This window comes from Mercenaria mercenaria, chromosome 13, assembly GCF_021730395.1.
Source record: "Mercenaria mercenaria strain notata chromosome 13, MADL_Memer_1, whole genome shotgun sequence".
Classification (NCBI taxonomy): Eukaryota; Metazoa; Mollusca; class Bivalvia; order Venerida; family Veneridae; genus Mercenaria; species Mercenaria mercenaria.
The window spans coordinates 7,453,951-7,479,273 of record NC_069373.1 but is presented as its reverse complement, the minus strand read 5'-3'; the positions used below and the strand labels follow the sequence as shown (position 1 = coordinate 7,479,273).

General features: G+C 37.6%; 1 protein-coding gene across 5 annotated transcripts in view; it reads right to left on the bottom strand.

The window, feature by feature from the left end:
• The window catches only part of LOC123529977 (transcription initiation factor TFIID subunit 3-like), a 49,634-nt gene that overhangs the window by 15,931 nt on the left and 8,380 nt on the right, over window positions 1–25,323 (bottom strand). The window contains exons 1-6 of one of the 5 annotated variants that reach the window (XM_045310637.2): window positions 15,695–15,820; window positions 15,383–15,549; window positions 14,626–14,874; window positions 11,502–11,655; window positions 8,584–10,235; window positions 5,749–6,356 (exon numbers count right to left, since the gene is read on the bottom strand). In XM_045310637.2, coding sequence (XP_045166572.2) covers window positions 5,749–6,356; window positions 8,584–10,235; window positions 11,502–11,655; window positions 14,626–14,874; window positions 15,383–15,548 — 2,829 coding nt within the window. In that variant the 5' untranslated portion in view covers window position 15,549; window positions 15,695–15,820. Of the gene's footprint in view, window positions 1–5,748; window positions 6,357–8,583; window positions 10,236–11,501; window positions 11,656–13,667; window positions 13,711–14,026; window positions 14,044–14,445; window positions 14,489–14,625; window positions 14,875–15,382; window positions 15,550–15,694; window positions 15,821–25,323 lie in introns of those variants that run through there. The other 4 variants (XM_045310636.2, XM_053521083.1, XM_053521085.1 and 1 more) reach the window with 4 other exon arrangements.

Here is a 25,323-nt window from a genome sequence, read left to right as displayed (position 1 = left end):
TTCAAAATCTAAAACAAATAGTGAAACTGTTAGCGAACAGCATGGATCCTAACCAGACTGCGCGGATGCGCAGGCTGGTCTGGATCCATGCTGGTCGCAAAGCCACTATGTTGGTTTTCTCATGGCACGGCTCCTATGTGTTTTTATCTGATTTTTATACACTCTTCATGAGGCATGCTCCTCTAATAATATCATTAAGGGACTTCCATGGGCAAGTGGTTATGGTTGCTGACTTTGAATCACTTGCCCCTCAGCTATATGGGTTCAAGCCTCACTTGGAGTGTTGAATGTGAGGCACCTGGGGTATTCCTCCATCACCAAAGCTGGCAATTCACCATATGACTACTAATTGTGTTGGTGAGACGTTAAATCCAACAACAACAAAAAAATAAATAACAAGAGGGCCAAGATGGCCCTAGGTCGCTCACCTGAGAAACACCATAATACACCATAACAGTGTAAACATGTTTGACCTAGTGATTTCATGGAAAAAAATATTCTGACCAATTATCATTAAAACTGGAGCAAAAACATTGATTTGAACTAGTGACCTAGTTTTTGACCCCAGATGACCCATATTCGAACTTGACCTAGATTTCATCAAGGCTATCATTCTGACCAAATTTCATGAAGATCAATTGAAAAATACAGCCTCTATCGCATACACAAGGTTTTTCTTTGATTTGACCTAGTGACCTAGTTTTTGAACCCAGATGACCCATATTCGAACTTGGCCTAGATTTTATCAAGGCTATCATTCTGACAAAATTTTATGAAGATCAGTTGAAAAATACAGCCTCTATCACATACACGAGGTTTTTCTTTGATTTAACCTAGTGACCTACCTTTTGACTACAGATGACCAATATTCAAATTCTACCTAGATTTCATCATTCTGACCAAATTTCATGAAGATCAATTGAAAAATACAGCCTCTATCGCATACACAAGGTTTTTCTTTGATTTGACCTAGTGACCTAGTTTTTGAACCCAGATGACCCATATTCGAACTTGGCCTAGATTTTATCAAGGCTATCATTCTGACAAAATTTTATGAAGATCAGTTGAAAAATACAGCCTCTATCACATACACGAGGTTTTTCTTTGATTTAACCTAGTGACCTACCTTTTGACTACAGATGACCAATATTCAAATTCTACCTAGATTTCATCATTCTGACTTATTTTCAGGAAGATCAATTGAAAAAAAAACAGCCTCTATCGCATACACAAGGTTTTCCTTTGATTTGACCTAGTGACCTAGTTTTTGATCCCAGATAACCCATATTTTAATTTGACCTAGATTTCATCAAGGCAATCATTCTGACCAAATTTTATGAAGATCAATTGAAAAATACAGCCTCTATTGCATACACAAGGTTTTTCTTTGATTTGACCTAGTGACCTACTTTTTGACCCCAGATGATCAATAATCAAACTCAAGCAAGATTTTATCAAGGCAATCATTCTGACCAAATTTCATAAAGATCAATTGAAAAATATAGCCTCTATCGCATACACAAAGTTTTTCTTTGATTTGACCTAAGGACCTATTTTTTGACCCCAGATGACCCATATTCAAACTTGACCTTGATTTCATCAAGGCAATCATTCTGACCAAATTTCATGAAAATCAATTGAAAAATACAGCCTTTATCGCATACACAAGGTTTTTCTTTGATTTGACCTAGTGACCTAGTTTTTGACCCAAGATGACCCATTTACGAGACTGGCCTAGACTTCATCAAGGTTATCATTCTGACCAAAATTCATGAAGATCAATTGAAAAATATAGCCTTTATCGCATACACAAGCTAAATGTTGACAAACAGACGACAGACGCCGGACATCGAGTGATCACAAAAACTCACCTGAGCACAGGTGAGCTAAAAATGAGGGCTAAGATGCTCTAAGTCACCTTCCTGAGTAACACACCATAACAGTGTAAACATGTTTGACCTAGTGATCCAATTTTTGATACCACATGACCCAGTTTCAAAACTGTCTGAGTATTCATGGAGATAAATGTTCTGACCAAGTTTCATGAAAATTGGAGCAAAAATGTGGCCTCTGGAGTGTAAAGGAAGATTTATTTTCGATCTGGCCTAGTGACCTAGTTTTGGCTCCAACCTGACCCAACTTTTAACCCATCTGATATTCCATCCAGATGAATATTCTGACCAAGTTTCATTAAGAATAGAGCAAAAGAAGTGGTCTCTAGAGTGTAAATAAGCTTATCTTTGATTTGACTAAGTGACCTTGTTTTTGACCCTAAGTGACCCAGATTTGAGACCATCTAAGCCTTTGTGATAACAAACATTCTGACCAAGATTAATGAAGATTGAATAAACAAGAGCTGTCACTAATGGTGACAATGGTGACAAAATGCCCCCGCAGCACCTTGACCTTTGACCTGCTAACCTTGACCTTTGACCTGATGACCTCAAAGTCAATAGGGATCGTGTTCTCAATAAGTACTATCGGCATGTGAAGTTTGAAGGTCCTGCGTGCAGTGGTTCACGAGTAAAGTGCCTTCATGCAAAAAGTTAACGATGTGATGAACGAATGAACAAACTAATGAATGAACGGACGGACAGTTGAAAACTAATATGCCTTCGGAGGCATAAAAATGTGGCCCCTAGAGCATAAACAAGTTTTTCTTTGATTTGACCTGGTGACCTAGTTTTTGTTGCGACTTGACCAAGGTAACAACTCATCCAAAATTTCATGGAGAAAAACATTCTGACCAAGTTTCATGCACATCAAACGAAAAATGCAGCTCCTATTTTAGTTTTACTTTGATTTGAAAGTGATTTAGTTTTTGACCCAAGATGACCTATATTCAAACTAAGTCTTGATTTAATCAAGACAAGAAGTCTGTTCAAATTCCATGAATATCCAGTGAAAAATGCAACCATATTACATACTCAAGGTTTTTCTTTGATTTGATCAGATGACCTAGTTTTTGATCCTAAATGACCTATATTCGAACGTGAGCTAGATTTCATCAAGAAGATTATTCTGATCAAATTTCACAAATATCTAGTGAAAATGCAGCCCCTATAGCACATACTCACACAGGTTTTTCTTTGATTTGACCGGGTGACCATATTTTTGACTCTAGATAACCCATAATCAATCTTGACCTAGATTTCACAAAGACAAACATTCCATGAATATTCAGTGAAAAATGCAGCCCCAATTGCATACACAAGGTTTTTCTTTGATTTGACTAGGTGACATAGTTTTTGACCCCCATATTCGAACTTGACCTAGATTTCTTCAAAACAACATTCTGATCAGATTTTATGAAGATCCAGTGAAAAATGCAGCCCCTATTAAGTTTTTTTTATTTTTGATCGAATGACCTAGTTTTTGACACAACATGACCAAGAATCGAACACGTCCTAGAAGTCAAAAAGACAAACTCTCATGAGTTTCAAACTGAAAATGTGGTCTCTATAGTGTTAACAAGATTTTCTTTTGATCTGGCCTAGTGACCTAGTTTTGCACTCCACATGACCAAGTTTCAAACTTGGACTAAAGATCACCAAGATGAATATTCTGACCAAGTTTCATGAAGATACGGTCATAAATGTGGCCTCTAGAGTGTTAACAAGCTTTTCCTTTGATTTGTCTGGGTGATCTAGTTTTTTACTTCACAAGACCTAAATTCAAACACGACCTAGAGGTCATCAAGACAAACATTCTGACCAATTCTCCTGAATTTCAAACTGAAACTGGGGACTCCAGAGTGTAATCAAGATTTTCCTTTGATCTGGCCTACTGACCTAGTTTCTGACCACACATGGAACAGTTCCGAACTTGACCTAGACAAACATTCTGACCAAGTTTCATAAAGACTGGGTTACAATTGTGGCCTCTAGAGTGTTAACAAGGCAAATGTTGACAGACGCCACACGGTGCACACCACACGACGCCGGACAATGACCGGTCACAATACCTCACCTTGAGCACTAAAAAGCCTTGTTGCCCTTTGACCTCCTACTGTGATCATGCCCTTTGAGCTTGTGGTATTTGTCTTGTGCTTGACATAGTCTCATTATGGGGAACATTTGTACAAAGTGATATTAAAATCCCTCCACGGATGGCAAAGTTTCAGACCAGATACAAAATCCTGACAAACCAACAACCGTCAGTACGAACAGACAGATTCTGCAATTACAATATGCCACCCCTATGGCCGATGTGGATGATGATAATGAATAATAAAGGCATACAATAAATAACCCCCAAATTAAAAAGAAATGGACAGGTAGAAAATGAAAATAAAACAAGAGCTGTCTCCATAGGATGACACATGCCCCCGCTGGCACTTTGAATGAATAGTTATGGCCGATGTTAGAGTCTAGGACCTTTGACCTACGGACCTGGGTCTTGCACGCGACACGTCGTCTTACTGTGGTACACATTCATGCCCAATAATTTTAAAATCCATGAATGAATGACAAAGATATGGACCGGACACGCCCATCAATGCACTATCATGAAATATGACCTTTAACGTCTAAGTGTGACCTTGACCTTTGAGCTACGGACCTGGGTCTTGCACGCGACAGGTCGTCTTACTGTGGTACACATTCATGCCAAGTTATTTGAAAATCCATCCATGGATGACAAAGATATGGAAGGGACACGAATGCACTATCATGAAAAATGACCTTTAACGTCTAAGTGTGACCTTGACCTTTGAGCCTTGTTTGAGCCTTCTGGGTCTTGCGTGCGACACGTCGTCTTACTGTGGTACACATTCATGCAAAGTTATTTGAAAATCAATCCATGGATGACAAAGATATGGACCGGAGACGAATGCACTATCATGAAAAATGGGTCTTGCGCATGACACATCGTCTTACTGTGGTACACATTCATGCCAAGTTATTTGAAAATCCATCCATCGATGACAAAGATATGGACCGGACACGAAAATTGGGGACAGACTGATAGACTGTTCAAAAACTATATGCCTCCCTTCGGGGGCATGAAAATAAAATTCTAATTGGTGTAAAAAAAAAAAGAAGTAAGAAAATCACCATTTTCAATGTTTATATCCCTGTGACCTAGACTTTTGACTCTGAAATCAATAGAGGTCATATACACATCAAGACCAATATACCTATGAAGTTTCAAGGTCCTAGGTGAAATACTTGTCCAGATATTGAGCGGAAACCATTTTCAATGTTCAGGTCCCTGTGACCTTGATCTTTGACCCAGTGACCCCATTCTCACTTTGGACCAACTAGGGTAATAGGGGATCATTCTGATCAAGTTTCTTGAAGTTTGGATAAATAGTTGTTGAGAAAAATGAATGAACAAAAAGGTTAACATGAGACTCATTAGAAAGAATAACATGAGATTCATCCCATCCATCCGTCTGCCCATCCTGAAGCAAATCCATCCAGTAATTACAGAGATAAGAGAAAGTGCATACAATTTTTAACCCAGGTGTGGATGCAAATGGACGCTGACACGGTCACTGGATCAAGTAGGATAGCTCTCCACATACTTCATATAGTTCAGCTAAACATATATATAAATTCTCTCTGCCTATAATAACTTATAATGTGCACTTGCATCCTCACTGATCTCACATTTGGGAAAAGCCTACAGTTCTGAATTGAATTATGAAGATTTTAAGAACCTTAAATTTCTGCACCTCAGATTTAACAATTTACTTACTTCTGTTCTTTATAATACTACATGAACCTAAAATAATGCAATAGTTACCTTAGATCTTTCTCGCTCTCTATCTCTGCTGTGTTCTTTGTGATCTCTATCTCTGCTGTCTCTATCTCTACTGTGTTCTTTGTGATCTCTGTCCCTGCTGTCTCTATCTTTACTGTGTTCTTTGTAATCTCTGTCTCTACTATGTTCTTTATGTTCTCTATCCTTGATGATATCTCTATCTCTACTATGTTCTTTATTTTCTCTTTCTCTGTCTCTGCTATGTTCCTTATATTCTCTGTCTTTATCCCTGCTATGTTCTTTGTGTGCTCTTTCCTTATCCCTGTTATGTTCTTTGTGCTCTCTTTCTCTATCCCTACTATGTTCTTTGTGTTCCCTTTCTCTATCCCTGCTAGGTTCTTTGTGCTCTCTTTCTCTATCTCTGCTATATTCTCTATTTTTTTCTTTGTCTCTGCTCTGTTCTTTGTGTTCTCTTTTATATTCATTAAATTCTTCTCTGCTATATTCCTTATGTTCTCTGTCCCTGCTGTGTTCTCTATCCCAAGTTTTTTCTTTTTCAAATTTTTCTCTATTGACCTGGTCCTTTTCTCTATCCTTATCTAGCTTGACCTCTTTATCTTTAACTACAGTATCCTTAAGTGGTGAGCGGTCTAAAAGTGAGAAAAATACCTTTAATCAAAAGCAGAATAAATTGTTTCTATCTTCAGACTCTTAAATGGATGGTGGTTATCTGCTAGTCTTTTAGGTAAAACTTTATTTTTATCCAATGTAAAAACAAGAGGGTCATGATGACCCTAGTCCACTCACCTGAGTAATAGGAGCTACATGTTTCAAATATCAAACTGATGCTAAAATATTAAGAAAGTAGGTCAGTAGGTCACATTCATGGTCACTTAAAAAACAAACAAGAGCTGTCTCCCTAGGATGGCACATGCCCCCGATGGCACTTTGAATGAATAGTTATGGCTGATGTTAGAGTTTAGGACCTTTGACCTACGGATCTGGGTCTTGCGCGCGACACGTCGTCTTACTGTGGTACACATTCATGCCAAATAATTTTAAAATCCATGCATGAATGACAAAGATATGGACCGGACACGCCCATCAATGCACTACCATGAAATATGACCTTTAACGTCTAAGTGTGACCTTGATCTTTGAGCTACGGACCTGGGTCTTGCGCATGACACGTCGTCTTACTGTGGTACACATTCATGCCAAGTTATTTGAAAATCCATCCATGGATGACAAAGATATGGACCGGACATGAATGCACTATCATGAAAAATGACCTTTAACGTCTAAGTGTGACCTTGACCTTTGAGCTACGGACCTGGATCTTGTGCGCGACACGTCATCTTACTGTGGTACACATTCATGCCAAGTTATTTAAATATCCATCCATCGATGACAAAGACATGGACCGGACACGAATGCACTATCATGAAAAATGACCTTTAACGTCTAAGTGTGACCTTGACCTTTGAGCTACGGACCTGGGTCTTGCGCGCGACAGGTCGTCTTACTGTGGTACACATTCATGCCAAGTTATTTGAAAATCCATCCATCGATGACAAAGATATGGACCGGACACGAAAATTGCGGACAGACTGACAGACCGACAGACGGTTCAAAAACTATATGCCTCCCTTTGGGGGCATAAAAAGTAGGTCAGTAGGTCAAGGTCAGTCAAGTGACCCCTAGTTACTTGGGGTCATCAGGTAATTATAATAAAACAGTCTAGGAAATATGATCAGAAAATTTTTTAAGTATTTTTTCCCAAATAACTCATATAACAAGTGACCTCCAGGGCAGGGCCTCCTTTCACCCTAGGGGCATAATCTGAAGATTCTTGTTAAAGAACCACTAGGCAATGCTACATACCAAGTATCAAAGGCCTAGGCCTTGAACTTTCAGACAAAAAGATTTTAAGAAAAAAATCCTTTATAAGTCTATGTAAAACTTGGGACCCCCGGGGTGAGGCCACTTTTTACCCCAGGGTAATAATTTGAACAATCTTGGTAGAGGACCAGAAGGCAATACTACATACCAAATATCAAAGGCCTAGGTCTTGTGGTTTCAGACAAGAAGATTTTCAAAGTTTTTTCCTATACAAGTCTATGTTTACTTGGGACCTCTGGGGCAGGGCCCCTTTTCATCCCAGGGGCATAATTTGAACAATCTTGCTAGAGGACCACTAGATGATGTCACAGACCAATTATCAAAGCCCTAGGCCCTGTGGTTTTAGACAAGAAGATTTTCATAGTTTTCCCTATATAAGTCTATGTAAACCATGTGACCCCAAGGGCAGGGCCATATTTGACCCTAGGCAGATAATCTGAAGAATCATGGTAGAGGATCACTAGATGATGCTACACATCAAACATCAAAGCCATGGCAACCAGAGTTCTGCTTGGAATTCAATTCTTTGAACAATTTTGAAAAGGGGCCACACAAGGATCATTCCTGTGAAGTTTAGTGTAATTCTGCCCAGTGGTTTTCAAGAAGATTTTTTTAGAAATTGTTGACGGACACATGACGCACTACGCACGGACATTAAGTGGTCACAAATGCTCACCATGAGCCTTTGGCTCAGGTGAGCTAAAAATTCTTACAACTTACCATAATTATGACTGATACCTTGACATCTTATAATAACTTATATAAACTTAAGTTAGTAATTATGGAGACTGCAGTCAAATTCTGTTCTTTCCAGGGTCTGAACCGGTCTCCAGAATTTTAACCAATTCCTTTGAATATAACCTCAGATATGAGATAACGCAACAGAAAACAATCTGCATTTACATTTAACAATTTGTTGGTTTAAGATATGGGGAGTATAAAGAGTGTATATAATTATTCAATTTATTTACAAACCTTTAATGGGAGGAAAATGAGTTTCTTCTTCAGGTGTTGGCTCTCTCTTGAAAGGTAGTGAATGAACTGAGGCAGGTGATAGTTCAGGTGATACCTCCCTCGAGCCAGAAGATTCAGCTGGTTCTGTTGGAGCTGGACTGGGCACTGATGAAGACCTATCCTCTACTGGAGGAGTTCTGCTAGCCGGAACTGGTGATGGTTCTTTTTTCGGAGATTTTGGAGGTGGGGAGCGGGACGGAAATTCAAACAGAGTTGCTTCTGAGTCTTCATTATCTAGTTTGAAAATATGAGTAGCTTTAGACGAGTCGTTAGAGTCATTAGTTTCATCAAATTTAAGATGAGTGATTGCTCTTGGACTTCCTCCTCTAGGGCTTGCACCCCTGTTTCTTGGACTCTTTGATCCTCTTGGTCTGCCTCTAGGTCTTGGACTCATACCTGAACCTTTAGGTCGCCCTGGACTGCGCCCGCTGCTTGGTCTACCTGGACTACGATTTAATGGTGGTCGCCCAGGGCTCCTATTTAAGGGGGGTCTACCAGGACTGCGATTAAGTGGTGGTCTTCCAGGACTTCCTCTGTGTAATGGAGGCCTCCCGCGTCTTCCACCCATTGGTGACCTTCCAGCATAACTTCTATAGAACCCACTTCCACTTCCTCTTGGTCGACCCCTAGGTCTTGGGCTTACAGACACAGCTGGAGAAGCCCCATACAGAAGTTTGAGATGAGGAGCTATCATAGTGGGTGGTGGTAGCGGAAACGAACTTTCTGAACTAGGTCGTGAAAAATCTCTGTTTTCACGTTCACCTTCCTCGTCTTCATCACCAGCATATGATTCACTTATATGACTGACACGCCACTCATCTACTTGCTTAGATTTCTTATCTTTTGATACAGGAGCTTCTCTATGATGAGGTCTATCAAAGTCTGATTCTGAAGTCTTATTTCCTATCACTGAATCTATTGTATCCTCATAGTCCTTCTCTTGCTGCTTACTAAGTGCTGTTGACTTGGGTTTGTAATCAGGGTATTTCATAAATTCTAGTTCTTTACTCTGATCTTCTGTTTTAACAACACTGATGTTTGGAGGTGGAGGAGTAGGCTTCAAAGACAGGTCCATTGGCCCCTCCTGCCCTGCATTTGCAATCTGATTCATTCCTGACACAGCTGGAATCCTTGAAAATCCAACAGCACCTTTATTGTGAACTACAGCTGCTCTGCCTGGGGACCTAGGCCTTCCAGGTCCTCGCTTAATTTTAAACGGTTTTTGTGCTGTCAACTTGTCCCTCTTGAAATCTTTAAACTTCTTTTTCGCTTTTGGCTTATATTCAGGATCATTTCTATCAAAATCTATTGCTCCAGCATCTTTTTCCATGTCCTCCACTTGAACAATTTTACCACCTTTGCTAGGGTCTTTGTTAAAGTCAAGCTTTATAACGGATGCATCTGATGGTAAATGAATACCTGGTGCCGCCGTTTGTCCGGCACTTTTCTGCCGAACAATGACAATCTGTTTGAATCCCGCTGGAGGTGCTTTGGAATCAGGGACCTTGCCCTCTCTGATCGGAGATAGAATACCACTGTGTGTCATCACAACACTTATCATCTCATACTGTGATTGAGATGCTTCTTCAGGCAATGGCTGTGACGTAGTTAATCTGAAATAGGATGCATCAGTGATTAGAAATGTTTCCTACTAGAAGTATATCATGTAATTTTTTTTCAAACAAATCTGATTTGGTTCTAAAATAATTCAAAGTACCATTCATTTACAAGGTATATTTTGAGATAACAAATCAACTGACATTATACATGTATAGAAAATTCAGAAGGTTTCTTTTTCAACATCAAATGCAGACATTAATACTGCATTGGTTTTCACCGCATAGAATCATTTTAATTACTGCTAAGAGCTATTCATAAGACAGCAAGGTCGACTTTTCTCATTGCATGACTCTGAATTAGAGCTTTAAAACTTTAACCAAAAAATTCTAAGTTAAAAAGGGGCATTACTCTGTCAAAATTCAAATAAGAGTTATGGGGATTGTTTCTCCTTGTGTAGATTTGATAGTAAATAACCATTTTAAGTTTCAAGTCAATAGCTTTGATAGTAACAGAGATATTTGACTTTATCAAAAACTTTAAGCAACAAATGCCAATGCTGTGGCAAGTGCAATAGCTCTACATTTTCTTCAAAAAGTCAAGCTAAACATTTTCACAAGGGATTTATTTTTCCAACATTTTCTATCTGTATAAGTGAAAAGAAATACAGCCAAGAGTCTGTTTTTATTATTAATAATCGTATATGTTTCAAAATTTGGACATGTATTGTACCATGTAAACCAATTTCAAGTTTGAAATACAGATACATGTACAGCAAACTTTCAGCATTGTGAAAATATCTGATATTACAGTACAGTAGTGTCTTCTTTTTAAATGCAATAAAAGTTTCATACTGCAAAACGTTTTGTGTAATACCGTTATGTGATTTTGGTAAAACATCAACATTTATACAAGACCTTTGTTATGCACCTGTTATAGTATGTATAACTTTCATATGAAACTTTATTCAGAAAATATATGATACATGCATGATTAGATTTACTATTTCTCCTTTATGTAAACAACTTACATATACTGTCTTAATTTACCCCAAAATCTCCAGAGTATTTTACCACAAAATAGCCACATGTGAACAAAGACATTCTTGAACTTGTTCTAACTAGTTCTCAACATATAAATTACTTTCTCTCAGATAAAACGGGAAGGAAGGATAAAAATATGGATGTCTTTAGTCTAATTCTTCCCTGGCTCATCTGGATATTTATCAACTTGATACTATCATTTTAAGTGACTTGAACAGATAAAATACAATAAATAACCTTAACGTTTATGCCTACGTACTTAATTGAATGTCTACAAACCTCTGTCTTTTGAAAGGTGGTACCGAGCTGTCACCTGGACTGGAAACAGGTCTTTTATCACCAGCACTTGGGCTCATTTCTATCGCTTGTGGCTCCACCTGAAGTCTTTCTGGACTGGCAGGCCTGGCAGATTGGTTAGTGTCCTCAGGTTCTTCTTTAAACAAATTACCAAAAATGTTTCAAAGATTAAGAACCTATAACAAACTGAAGAACTATGTCATAAGAAAAGAGGTGTGGTAGCAATGATATTTCTGTTACAGAATTTGAAGTAAATTTTGTTTAATGTCTAAATTTTACAAAGGAAATTAACAAATTATTATGTATTGTTAGCAACTTCAAATATATGAGGGTTGTCCTATTAAACTGTTGGCATTGAAAATAACAAGAAACAGTGTGGAGATCAATTTGCAAGGTATTCAGAGTCAAATTTTAACACAGCATTTAGAAAAATATGCAGTAAAATAACAATAAAATACGTTTAACAAGCGCACTGCCTTGCGGGTGCGGATGCTCATCTGATTTGTTTTGTCTCTGAATAATAGAAATATTGTCATACCAATGATTTTCAAAGTCCAAAAGGGGCCATAATTCTTGCAAAAAGCAATGTAGAGTTATGGTACTTGCTGTGCAGAGTCAATTTTAATGGCAAATAACTGCTCCAAGTTTTAAAGCAATAGCTTTGACTGTTAAGGAGAAAAGCTGACCTAAATGCAAAACTTAACCAAGAAATCTGATATTTTCTAAGTATAAAAGGGGCCATAATTCTTGCAAAAAGCAGGATGGAGTTATGTTTCTTGCTGTACAGAGTCAGCTTTTGATGGTGAAAAAATTTTGCAAGTTTTAAAGCAATAACTTTGATAGTTTAGGAGAAAAGCTGACCTAAACACAAAACTTAACCAAGAAATCTATTTTCTAAGTCCAAAAGGGGCCATAATTCTTGCAAAAAGCAGGATGGAGTTATGTTTCTTGCTGTACAGAGTCAGCTTTTGATGGTGAACAAATGTTGCAAGTTTTAAAGAAACAGCTTTGATAGTTTAGTGAGAAAAGTTGACCTTAACATAAAACTTGACCAAGAAATCTGATATTTTCTAAGTCCAATAGGGGCCATAATTCTTGCAAAAAGGATGGAATTAAGTTATGCAGACGCAGATCAAGTGATGACAATGACTCATCATTTTTTTTCAAAAAATCAGATGAGCTAAAAATAATGATTCTAAATGAAATTTAAGTGGAGCACATAACTGTGCAGCATCCTGTATCAAGTTTTGTCTACTGTCGGCATTTATGATGTCTTGGATTTGCCACACATTGCTATCATTGTGGCTTTTCAGTCATCCTTGTGTCCCTATTTCTGACAGTCCCACAGAAAGTTTGCAATGCCACATATGAACTAGCCACTAGTGTGGCAACTTCTTCAGCAGTATATAGGGGACTTACTCTATAGTATACATAGATGCTAATGACTTTCTGTTGCATCGCTGTATCTTCCAACATCAACATTTTACATGACGAGTTTCATTACTTGAATACTAGTATATAAATACTCCACAACTAATGATGTCACTTTAATGAAATTTGGCAGTGTGATCTCAGACTGATTTACTCTGATCCATATATGAATGTTTAGCAGAAGTGATGACGATGCGTTGGTATAACAGAATGAAGGTGGATCACAATGTCTATATTGTTGTGCCTTACGTCTTGCGAAACTTCAACGTATCGGACCTCAATAAAATCTCATTAACATTTCTTATAATAACTTTAATCATCAGTCAATGAAAACGTTTCATTCCAAGTGTCTATAATTTATAGGGACAACACTCGTATTTGATACTAAGAGGTATCTTAAGATAAATCTAACAAAACCAATTATTTAAAAGGTAAGGTGTTTATTTCTTCTAAATACTTTATGTGACATACTATTAAGTTTAGGATGCATGTATGTAAGATGCTCAGGACATACTCAAAATGTGACATACCATTAACTTCAGGATGCATGTATGTTAGACATTCAGGGACATACTCAAAATGTGACATACCATTTAAGTTCAGAATGCATGTATGGTAAATGTTCAAGGACATAGTATTACTCAAAATGTGACATATCATTAAGTTCAGGATGCATGTATGGTAGATATTCAGGAACATACTAAAATTGAGACATACCATTAAGTTCTGGATGCATGTATGGTAGATATTCAGGGACATACTCAAAATGTGACATACCATTAAGTTCTGGATGCATATATGGTAGATATTCAGGGACATACACAAAATGTGACATACCATTAACTTCAGGATGCATGTATGGTAGATATTCAGGGACATACTCAAAATGTGACATACCATTAAGTTCTGGATGCATGTATGGTAGATATTCAGGGACATACTCAAAATGTGACATACCATTAAGTTCTGGATGCATGTATGGTAGATATTCAGGGACATACTCAAAATGTGGCATACATTAAGTTCAGGATGCATGTACGGTAGATATTCAGGGACATACTCAAAATGTGACACACCATTAAGTTCAGGATGCATGTATAGTAGATATTCAGGAACATACTAAAATTGAGACATACCATTAAGTTCTGGATGCATGTATGGTAGATATTCAGGGACATACTCAAAATGTGACATACCATTAAGTTCTGGATGCATATATGGTAGATATTCAGGGACATACACAAAATGTGACATACCATTAACTTCAGGATGCATGTATGGTAGATATTCAGGGACATACTCAAAATGTGACATACCATTAAGTTCTGGATGCATGTATGGTAGATATTCAGGGACATACTCAAAATGTGATATACCATTAAGTTCTGGATGCATGTATGGTAGATATTCAGGGACATACTCAAAATGTGGCATACATTAAGATCAGGATGCATGTACGGTAGATATTCAGGGACATACTCAAAATGTGACATACCATTAAGTTCAGGATGCATGTATGGTAGATATTCAGGGACATACTCAAAATGTGACATACCATTAAGTTCAGGATGCACATATGGTAGATATTCAGGGACATACACAAAATGTGACATATCATTAAGTTCAGGATGCATGTATAGTAGATATTCAGGAACATGCTAAAATTGAGACATACCATTAAGTTCTGGATGCATGTATGGTAGATATTCAGGGACATACTCAAACACCTTCCTCTGCTGTACTTCTTTACTGTCAGGATTTGGGAACTTCAAATCATTTTCCTGAGGTGTCGGATATGAGACAGTTTCCTTTGCAAATGGTAATGGTTCAACATGTTTGATATAATCTTCTAACTCGTGCACTTGTACACCCATGTGAGTAAATGCCATAAACACATCCTCCAAACGAGCATCGGTTCTTCCAACTGTAAATCATAACAAAATAAGAACTGCTCTTACTTTTTTTATTAATGAATCTGTCTGCTGTTGCGGATTTACTGTATAAATTTTTATATACATTGGTTTTGTTCAATTCTATCTTTAGATCTATATTTAGAAATTTGTACTTGGTTCATTAAAACTAACGTGCACTATTGTAGAGTTAATGCAAACAAACTCACCAACATTCTCTAAACTCCACATCATGTTTTAAACAATACAATTCTTGCAATTTTAATTATAACATGTGTAATATTGCTCTACATCAGTGTCAGCTCTTACTTTTCAACAGATACTAGGTTCCATAGGTTTTCCTATTCATAGGTTTAAGAGGAATTCCAATTCAACTTGCATATTATTATATAACAACTATAGATAGAGTATATGTGTGCATGATAAATTCAGTGCAGAAAGTGGTTAACTCAGTAACTGCATCAAGATAAATAATGATTTTCCACTACTTGCACTGATGTAACGATGTATTACAGTACTTACACTGTTCTGAATATCTGTGAGTGACTTTGCCAACCTGGAAGAGGTACCTCTCTAACACATCCGTGAGCAGTTCCATAGGAGTTGTGTGTATCGAGTTCCATCCCAGGTGCTGACATATCTGTGCCACTGCCACACGCAGGCATGCACGACTATACTCCTGTGTCATTCTATAAGCAGAAAACAATGCAACTGTTGTTCAGATCAATTCTCACTTGGGATGACTTTCACACATGATAACCCAAGCAAACTCACTCATAGAAAAAACAACAGAATATTCCATGAGGATTTTTCTATAAATGAATTAAAATTTACCTTTGCTCAGTGTAATGACTATTTGGAAGAACCTATGTGACCTATTTCGACACATCTTACATGAGATTTGTCTGAAGCTTTTGATTGGCTTAAATATTTGTGCAATCACTGTAAGTAATGTGCTACACCATAACTGTCATGGATGCTGCAATAAAACTTGACACAAAAGCAGGACTGGTGCAAGTAGATAATCAATATTAAGACCAAATGATATAAATAAATCTGAAAACATTTAAACATTCATGAACATATGGGGCTAAGAACATAAATAATCACTCTTCTTTTTTAATACACATTGTCTGATGTTTTTTTCTCATTTTTCTGGACTGCAGTGTTTACAGAGGGATTTGGCACATTTTGTTTTATACAAAACTTTAGATGAACCCAGTGTTCGCAGCCTACTTGACATGAGAAAAAAAAATGAAGTGTGTAGTAATGATCGCATTAATATATAATGCGTACACCTTCCAAAACAGTGCATAAAATAGTGTGATTACATATGTCACATTAGTTGAACTAATCCGACGTATACAGTTTGTTTTATATTGTGACGGTCAGCTGCAAAAGTCAGAAATTAAAAAGCAGCCACTTAGCGACAGTAAGCTTGTCTAATGTCACATGGCAGTGATGTGACCTTGATAGCACCAAAGTCGGCTGCAGACGTACAACAAAATTTCCAGTAACTTTTTTAATCTTAGCTTCCAAGGGGACGTTTTTAAAATGGATGAAAATTTGCATTAGTAGAAACATTAAAAATCATGTATAGGGTAAAAGTAAGTTGATAAATCCTGAACTTTCCAACCTTTTTATCGGTAAAATTAACCATGAAGTTTTCTGTCATTACACCAAGTAACTATGTCATTGGAAACCCCAAGATAATCGAGACTGAGGTCAAAACAAAAATGGCGTCAAAATAGGTGTGCGTAAAATTACGTGGTGTGACCACTGGCACCAGATCAGAAAGAAAATGCCTCTGTACATGTTATACCCTACCCCTAGGTATTCTATAAGAACCATGGTCATGAAGGGGAAAATATACTAACCCATTTCAATTGCGCATTTCATACCTAAAACACGCAGTTCGGTAAATGTGTACTATGGATATCAAACAAGTGGTAATTTATCTTCCATTGTGTACCGGTCACATTGCTTCAATACATCTTATCTTAGAAAAACAACGCGTAGTTTATAGTTATTTCAATGTTACACAAAAAAACTTGCTTCAACTTCCCTGGTGAAGTTCCATTCTAGATTACAAAATCATTCTGATTGGCTAATGTGAAAATGTATGTCAATCGTCATTTCACTACACGTGTTCGCTAAAATGTGAAAATGCAGCATATATGTGCAAAATGAATAAAACTAGAAAATGCTTTTGTAAAAAAGCGCATGTCTCCCCAAATGCAAAGTCCTATAGGCAAGAAGTCAATAGGGGTCAGGAGCGAAAGTCAAAGAGACACTGATGGTTGGCTGCAATAGGGATCATCTACTTGGCATTTCCAGTCATCCCGCTATATTTCAACAATCTTGGCCTAGTGGTTCTCAAGTCACTGTTCAGGCTCCTGTGACCTTGACCTTTGATCAATGACCTCAAAATAAATAGGGGTCATCTACTCTGCATGTCCAATCATCCTATTAAGTTTCAACATTGTAGGTCAAGTGGTTCTCAAGTTATTTCCAAAAAATTATTTTACATGAACAGGCCACTGTGACCTTGACCTTTAATTGACTGACTCCAAAATCAATAGGGGTCATCTACTCTGCATGTTCAATCATCCTATGAAGTTTCAACATTCTGGGTCAAGTGGTTATCAAGTTACTGATCGGAACTGGTTATCAATGTTCAGGCCCCTGTGACCTTGACCTTTAACGGAGTGACCCAAAAAACAATAGGGGTCATTTACTCTGTATGAACAATCATCCTATGAAGTTTCAACATTCTGGGTCGAGAGGTTCTCAAGTTATTGATCGGAAATGATTTTCCATGTTCAGGCCCCTGTGACCTTGACCTTTGATGGAGTGACCCCAAAATCAATAGGGGTCATCTACTCTTCATGATCAATCATCCTCTGAAGTTTCAACATTCTGGGTCAAGTGGTTCTCTAGTTATTGATCGGAAATGGTTTTCCATGTTCAGGCCCCTTTGACCTTGACCTTTGACGGAGTGACCCCAAAATCAATAGGGGTCATCTACTCTTCATGACCAATCATCCTATGAAGTTTCAACATTCTGGGTCAAGTGGTTCTCTAGTTATTGATCGGAAATGGTTTTCAATGTTCAGGCCCCTGTGACCTTGACCTTTGACGGAGTGACCCCAAAATCAATAGGGGTCATCTACTCTTCATAACCAATCATCCTATGAAGTTTCAACATTCTGGGTCAAGTGGTTCTCTAGTTATTGATCGGAAATGGTTTTCAGTGTTCAGGCCCCTGTGACCTTGACCTTTGACGGAGTGACCCCAAAATCAATAGGGGTCATCTACTCTTCATGACCAATCATCCTATGAAGTTTCAACATTCTGGGTCAAGTGGTTCTCTAGTTATTGATCGGAAATGGTTTTCCATGTTCAGGCCCCTTTGACCTTGACCTTTGACGGAGTGACCCCCAAAATCAATAGGGGTCATCTACTCTTCATGACCAATCATCCTATGAAGTTTCAACATTCTGGGTCAAGTGGTTCTCTAGTTATTGATCGGAAATGGTTTTCAATGTTCAGGCCCCTGTGACCTTGACCTTTGACGGAGTGACCCCAAAATCAATAGGGGTCATCTACTCTTCATAACCAATCATCCTATGAAGTTTCAACATTCTGGGTCAAGTGGTTCTCTAGTTATTGATCGGAAATGGTTTTCAGTGTTCAGGCCCCTGTGACCTTGACCTTTGACGGAGTGACCCCAAAATCAATAGGGGTCATCTACTCTTCATGACCAATCATCCTATGAAGTTTCAACATTCTGGGTCAAGTGGTTCTCTAGTTATTGATCGGAAATTGTTTTCAATGTTCAGGCCCCTGTGACCTTGACCTTTGACGGAGTGACCCCAAAATCAATAGGGGTCATCTACTCTTCATGACCAATCATCCTATGAAGTTTCAACATTCTGGGTCAAGTGGTTCTCTAGTTATTGATCGGAAATTGTTTTCAATGTTCAGGCCCCTGTGACCTTGACCTTTGACAGAGTGACCCCAAAAACAATAGGGGTCGTCTACTCCAGCAGCCCTACAACCCTATAAAGTTTGAAGGTTCTAGGTCAAATGGTTCTCCTGTTATTGCTCGGAAATGAAGTGTGACGTACGGACGGACGGACAGGGCAAAAACAATATGTCTCCTGGGAGAGACATAATAAACAGAACAGATGCAGACCAATGTACGATTTAAATTAAAGATCATATACAAGATGAATTTCATTCATCATTTCGAGTTTTATTGTAATAATGTGATTTTTTAAAATTCTGTTTTTGTTTGTTTACATTTCGCCGAACATGTGCACACTGCCGTGACCTCTATACCGGATGTTCATTAGGGAAGGTCAATCAAGTTTTTTCTGTAACGTTGACGAAAGCATAAAATATGTTTTAAATCTCAGCAATATGGAATATTGAGACAATGTGACTGGTGCACGATGGAAGATAAATTATCGCTTGTTCAATAAACTAGGTACCCACTCACCGAACTGCGTGTTTAAGTTGAGAAATTTACGATTGAAATGGGTTAGTATATTTTCCATGGTTCTTATAGAATACCTAGGGGTAGGTTATAACATGTACAGAGGCTTTTTTCTTTCTGGTCTGGCGCCAGTGGGTGTGACGAAAGATAAACACATCAAAGACATGTAGGAAACGGAAGTATTTATAATTCTTTAATCACGGGAAAAACATGATCGCAAATTCGACATATAATTATACGGGGATGGAAATCCACAAGACGATAACGTCCGTGTATACAGTACGTCCAAAATGAAAAGTTCCAATGGACACCCATCACCGTGACACTAGACTAGCGTGTTCAAAGAAATTTGACCACTCAGCTGGGTGATTTCACTGCAAATCGCGGTGAACAGCGTGTCCGGAAACGGTGCTCGCCGAACACGCAATTTCGCGGTGAAATCGCGGCAGATTGTGGTGTTCATGATATTGTTTTAAAATATGCTACTTTTCATTTTATTTTAACCAAAAATTAAAAGATATATTTATGTGTATGTTAACACAAAATACCATCGTAATTTTTCAGTTTCAATGTTCGTCTGCAAGGTAATTTTGGAAACTTTTCGTATTTTGCAGGTACAGCACTTGACAAGAAGCGTATACGACGAGACAGTGCTTAATAAACAATAAAACTTGTAAATTCAGTTGTTTTATTTAGAGTTCACTTCTGCAGTTTTGTATGTTTGTTGCAAACTTCTGTTGTTATACTAACAATTACTTTAATACGATTATGTTATTTAAAACCCTAACGATTAATCTTCGTTCACAGTTTGGCATGGAGTTAGATAATTATTTAAGAGGTAAGTTACCAGTTAAAATTAATAGTTTTTTGAATAACTTGTTAATTTGTAACGAATTTATTTGCTTTTGTAAATATCAAAAAAGAATTTGAAATTTTTTTTTAATACAATATAGAATATCGGCATTAAAGTTTACGCTCGGGAAAGAAAACAGTGGTATTCACTTCAAGTAAACAAAGTAATTATCCATTTAAACATTTAGATGCGTGTCTACATGTCTGAAACAACAAATTAATCGAATTATATCACATGACATTTCAAATTTCAGGAAACTATTAATGTGTAACATACAGCTGTTAAAAATTATGTTTTATCTGCTTTTTCTTTTCAGGGCAAGATTACGAAAAATAGTGCTGAGTAAGAGCCTTGGAAGCAACAGCTTACAATTTAATATTTTTTTTATTTTTTTTTGTAAACATAATTTTATTTGCATTAAATGTCATATATCTTTATATCCTCATATAAAACAAAAACCTGTGTATCGGTAATGCTTACAGAAATTATTTTGTGTTTATTATATAATTCATATTATGTATTCACTACTGACAAAAAATGTTTAATTCTCCATTCTGTATTATTTTCGGCAAGATTAAGATACTTTCATATTCGTAATATTTGCATATTCGTAATAACGTATATGATCTTTTTCATAAAATTAACAGAATTATACTGTTTAGTTTTAACTTAATCTTGCCGAAAATAATACAGAATGGAGAATTAAACATTTTTTGTCAGTAGTGAATACATAATATGAATTATATAATAAACACAAAATAATTTCTGTAAGCATTACCGATACACAGGTTTTTGTTTTATATGAGGATATAAAGATATATGACATTTAATGCAAATAAAATTATGTTTACAAAAAAAAATTAAAAAAATATTAAATTGTAAGCTGTTGCTTCCAAGGCTCTTACTCAGCACTATTTTTCGTAATCTTGCCCTGAAAAGAAAAAGCAGATAAAACATAATTTTTAACAGCACGTGTATTTGTCACGTTATGTGTGTGATTATTACATGATGATTTATAGAATAAGTCTGTCTGTCTGTATTTTGTGTAAATAATCTTCGATTGTTGGTATCGTTTGTATCTATGTACATGTTATGAATAAGAAATAGAATCAAATGGAAGCATTATATGAGAACGCAACATAGCAAAATATTTTTTTCTTTCTAGTGTAAATCATTCTTGGCTTTATTTGTTTGAATTGTTTGTGCTTCCCAATAAAATATTATATTCCGTTAAATTTTGTATAGAAAAAAGTGAGTTAAAAAAGATATAGAAGCCCGATTTTCGTTTTCTGCTTCTTCCCTCCTCTGGTGTTGTGCTGTAATTTTCACTCTTGTTGAAAGTTTCTACCAGTACCCGTAAGTATAGATAACAACTACTTTACGCTTTCGTTATTTATTATAAACCATATTGAAATGATACATATTTATTAGTGGCTTTAAAACATCCTGTAGTGAACAGTCCCGCACGACGGCCAAAAATCTAGTCGTATGTGATTATCACTACTCTTGTAGTCCAAGCAAGACTGTCTAGCTGAACGTGCCTCACGTATGACTAGCTTTAGGACCGTGCTGGACCGTATTACTAGCCACAACCACGTCTTGCTCCGAAACTTCACTTCTGTTTTTTTTTTCTTCTATTTTTTATATACTAGTAGTTGGTGTGTACCTGAAATATAAAACAATTGCTTCATAACTTTTTATTTATCCCTGATTTCATTGTAAATTTTACGATAATAAATCATTGCAAATTGAAAATAAACTAGACTACATGTACAAGTGAAATTGATATTGATTTAAACATCGACCAATTTTCATGACTTGAAGTTAAAATTAACTGTTTGAAACTGCATTTTATAGAAAGAAGTTTTACTCGAAAACTATAAAATTTAAATAATCTTTATTGATGTTGACAATTACCTAATTAGCACTTGTTATACCAACATGAACTTATTAATCATAAGTAACTTACCAAATAATTTTGCAACATGTGAAAATTGGCAAACATGCTAAACGAAAGAAAGACTTAGGCAGTTTAATTGCAACAGAGGTGAGTAAAACATTTATTCCAACATGTAATGTTAGTAGTAATTGTTAGTGGACGTTTTAACATTTTTTACATACAACTATGAACATAAACAAAGGAAACAAAACAGTTTATAATTACACATCTTATAAGCTTAGTGTTTACCTGAAAACAGAAAACAATATTGTTAAAACAAAATATAGGAGCAAAAATTATCTTTCTACAATCAAAAACAGGATTAATTGAGACGATCTGAACACGGAAAATCACCGCAATTGTACACCGCGATGCACCGTGTCCGCCGATCGCTAGGCAGCCGATAACGGACTCGGTGTCCGTTTCGGTGTGCTAGCGTGTTCGGGACACCGCAAAAGAACACAGTCAATCGTTTTTTGTCACCGAGGTCGTGCGAAAAATTGACTTTTCATCTTGGACGTACTGTAGTTATTCGTCTTTGTTGTCTGCATATACTGAGGCAATTTTTTCGATGTTTTCCGGTTCCGGTTTATGTACAAAACGCAGACTGGTTGTCTGCCAGAACATCCGAGCACCCCGAATCAGTCACAGAAATTTGTAAACCGCACCAACATGATTCTTTTTCGTAATGAAAATTGTACATGCAACTGAAAAACACTTTTAAAACAGTAAGGAAGTGTAAAGGCTGTCAAGTTTCTACTTGGATTGCAAACAAACAAACAAAAAATCCTAAAGCCAGTGGAGAACGCGGTGAATGACATCACCGTCACGGCTTACCATAAATTTTGCAAAGTATGATATTTGCTGTAAAAGGTATGATGGCACTAAATGTAAACTTCACTGTTTAGAGCGAAGTTACACTTTCTTTTGAGTGCTGATTATTTTTTCGTAATTAGATATATAAAAGATAAATCCCCATGCTAGGCAGTGCCGTAATTCATATTAGCAATTTGTATGTCGTAATTTGAAGCTTTTATTGTTTTTCTTGGGACAAATATACTCCGAGCTGAATTTTTTTGGCAGTGGCTAGAGAACCGGAATCGGTTCCCTAGACAACAAACTTATTCGTCCGGAACCGGTGTAACAGCCCAGTTTTTCCCCCAGTCAGTTCTTTCCCCGGGGAAAAAACTGACTAGTCAATTCTTTCCCCCGGGGAAAAAACTGACTAGTCAGTTTCTTCCCCCCCTAGTCAGTTTTTCCCCCCTTGGAATAAGTTTTCTGATAGGGAAAGAAACTGACTAGTTAGTCAGATTTTTCCCCAGGGAAAAAACTGACTAGTCAGTACTTTCCCCCTAGTCAAGTTTTCCCTTCAAGTACTGGATTCTTTCGGTATTGTTATTTGGGATACAAGTGTCTATTCATTTTCCATTTAAATTTCAGATGAAACGGGTATTGTTTTTCATTTGAATAAACCTATATGTTTCTTTTTTTGTAACTTTAATCAATGTTTTTTTTTTGTCAAATCAAATTTTTAAACTTCTGTTTGATTGCCATTACTATTTAATATCTGTCAGGTGCGGGGAAGAAATTGACTGGTCAGTTCTTTCCCCCTTGCATATACTTGACCTATCAGGTGGGGGAAAAAATTGACCAGTCAGTTCTTTCCCCCTTGCATATACTTGACCTATCAGGTGGGGGAAAAAATTGACCAGTCAGTTTTTTCCCCCCAAGCCAGTACTTGACCTGTCAGGTGGGGGAAGAAATTGGCTGGTCAGTTCTTTCCCCCTTGCATATACTTGACCTATCAGGTGGGGGAAAAAATTGACCAGTCAGTTCTTTCCCCCTTGCATATACTTGACATTTCAGGTGGGGGAAAAAATTGACTAGTCAGTTCTTTCCCCCCAAGCCAGTACTTGACCTGTCAGGTGGGGGAAGAAATTGGCCGGTCAGTTCTTTCCCCCTTGCATATACTTGACCTATCAGGTGGGGGAAAAAATTGACCAGTCAGTTCTTTCCCCCCAAGCCAGTACTTGACCTGTCAGGTGGGGGAAGAAATTGGCCTGTCAGTTCTTTCCCCCCTAGCATATATTTGACCTATCAGGTGGGGGAAAAAATTGACTGGTCAGTTCTTTCCCCCCTAGCCAGTACTTGACCTGTTGGGTGGGGAGAAGAAATTGACCAGTCGGTTCTTTCCCCCCTAGCATATATTTGACCTATCACGTGGGGGAAGAAATTGACCAGTTTTTCCCCCCTATATATAGATAGTACTTGACCTGTGGTGTGGGGAGAAGAAACTGACTGGTCAGTTCTTTCCCCCCAAGCCAGTACTTGACTTGTCGGGTGGGGGAAGAAATTGACCGGTCAGTTCTTTCCACCCTAGCCAGTACTTGACCTGTCGGTTGGGGAGAAGAAATTGACTAGTCAGTTCTTTCCCCCCTAGCATATACTTGACCTATCAGGTGGGGGAAAAAATTGACTGGTCAGTTCTTTACCCGCTAGCCAGCACTTGACCTGTCGTGTGGGGAGAAGAAATTGACCAGTCAGTTCTTTCCCCCTTCCATATACTTGACCTATCAGGTGGGGGAAGAAACTGACTAGTCAGTTCTTCCCCCCTAGCATATACTTGACCTATCAGGTGGGGGAAAAAATTGACCGGTCAGTTCTTTCCCCCCTAGCCAGTACTTGACCTGTCGGGTGGGGAGAAGAAATTGACCAGTCAGTTCTTTCCCCCCTTGCATATACTTGACCTATCAGGTGGGGAAAGAAATTGACTAGTCAGTTCTTTCCCCACTAGCATATACTTGACCTATCAGGTGGGGGAAAAAACTGACCGGTCAGTTCTTTCTCCCCTACTATTATACTTGAATTGTCAGGTTGGGGAAGAAATTGACTACTCAGTTCTTCCTCCCCTTGCATAAACTTGACCTATCAGGTGGGGGAAGAAATTTACCAGTCAGTTCTTTCCCCCCTAGCCAGTACTTGACCTGTCGGGTGGGGAGAAGAAATTGACCAGTTGGTTTTTTCCCCTCTAGCATATATTTGACCTATCACATGGGGGAAGAAATTGACCAGTTTTTCCCCCCCTATATATAGATAGTACTTGACCTGTGGTGTGGGGAGAAGAAACTGACTGGTCAGTTCTTTCCCCCCAAGCCAGTACTTGACTTGTC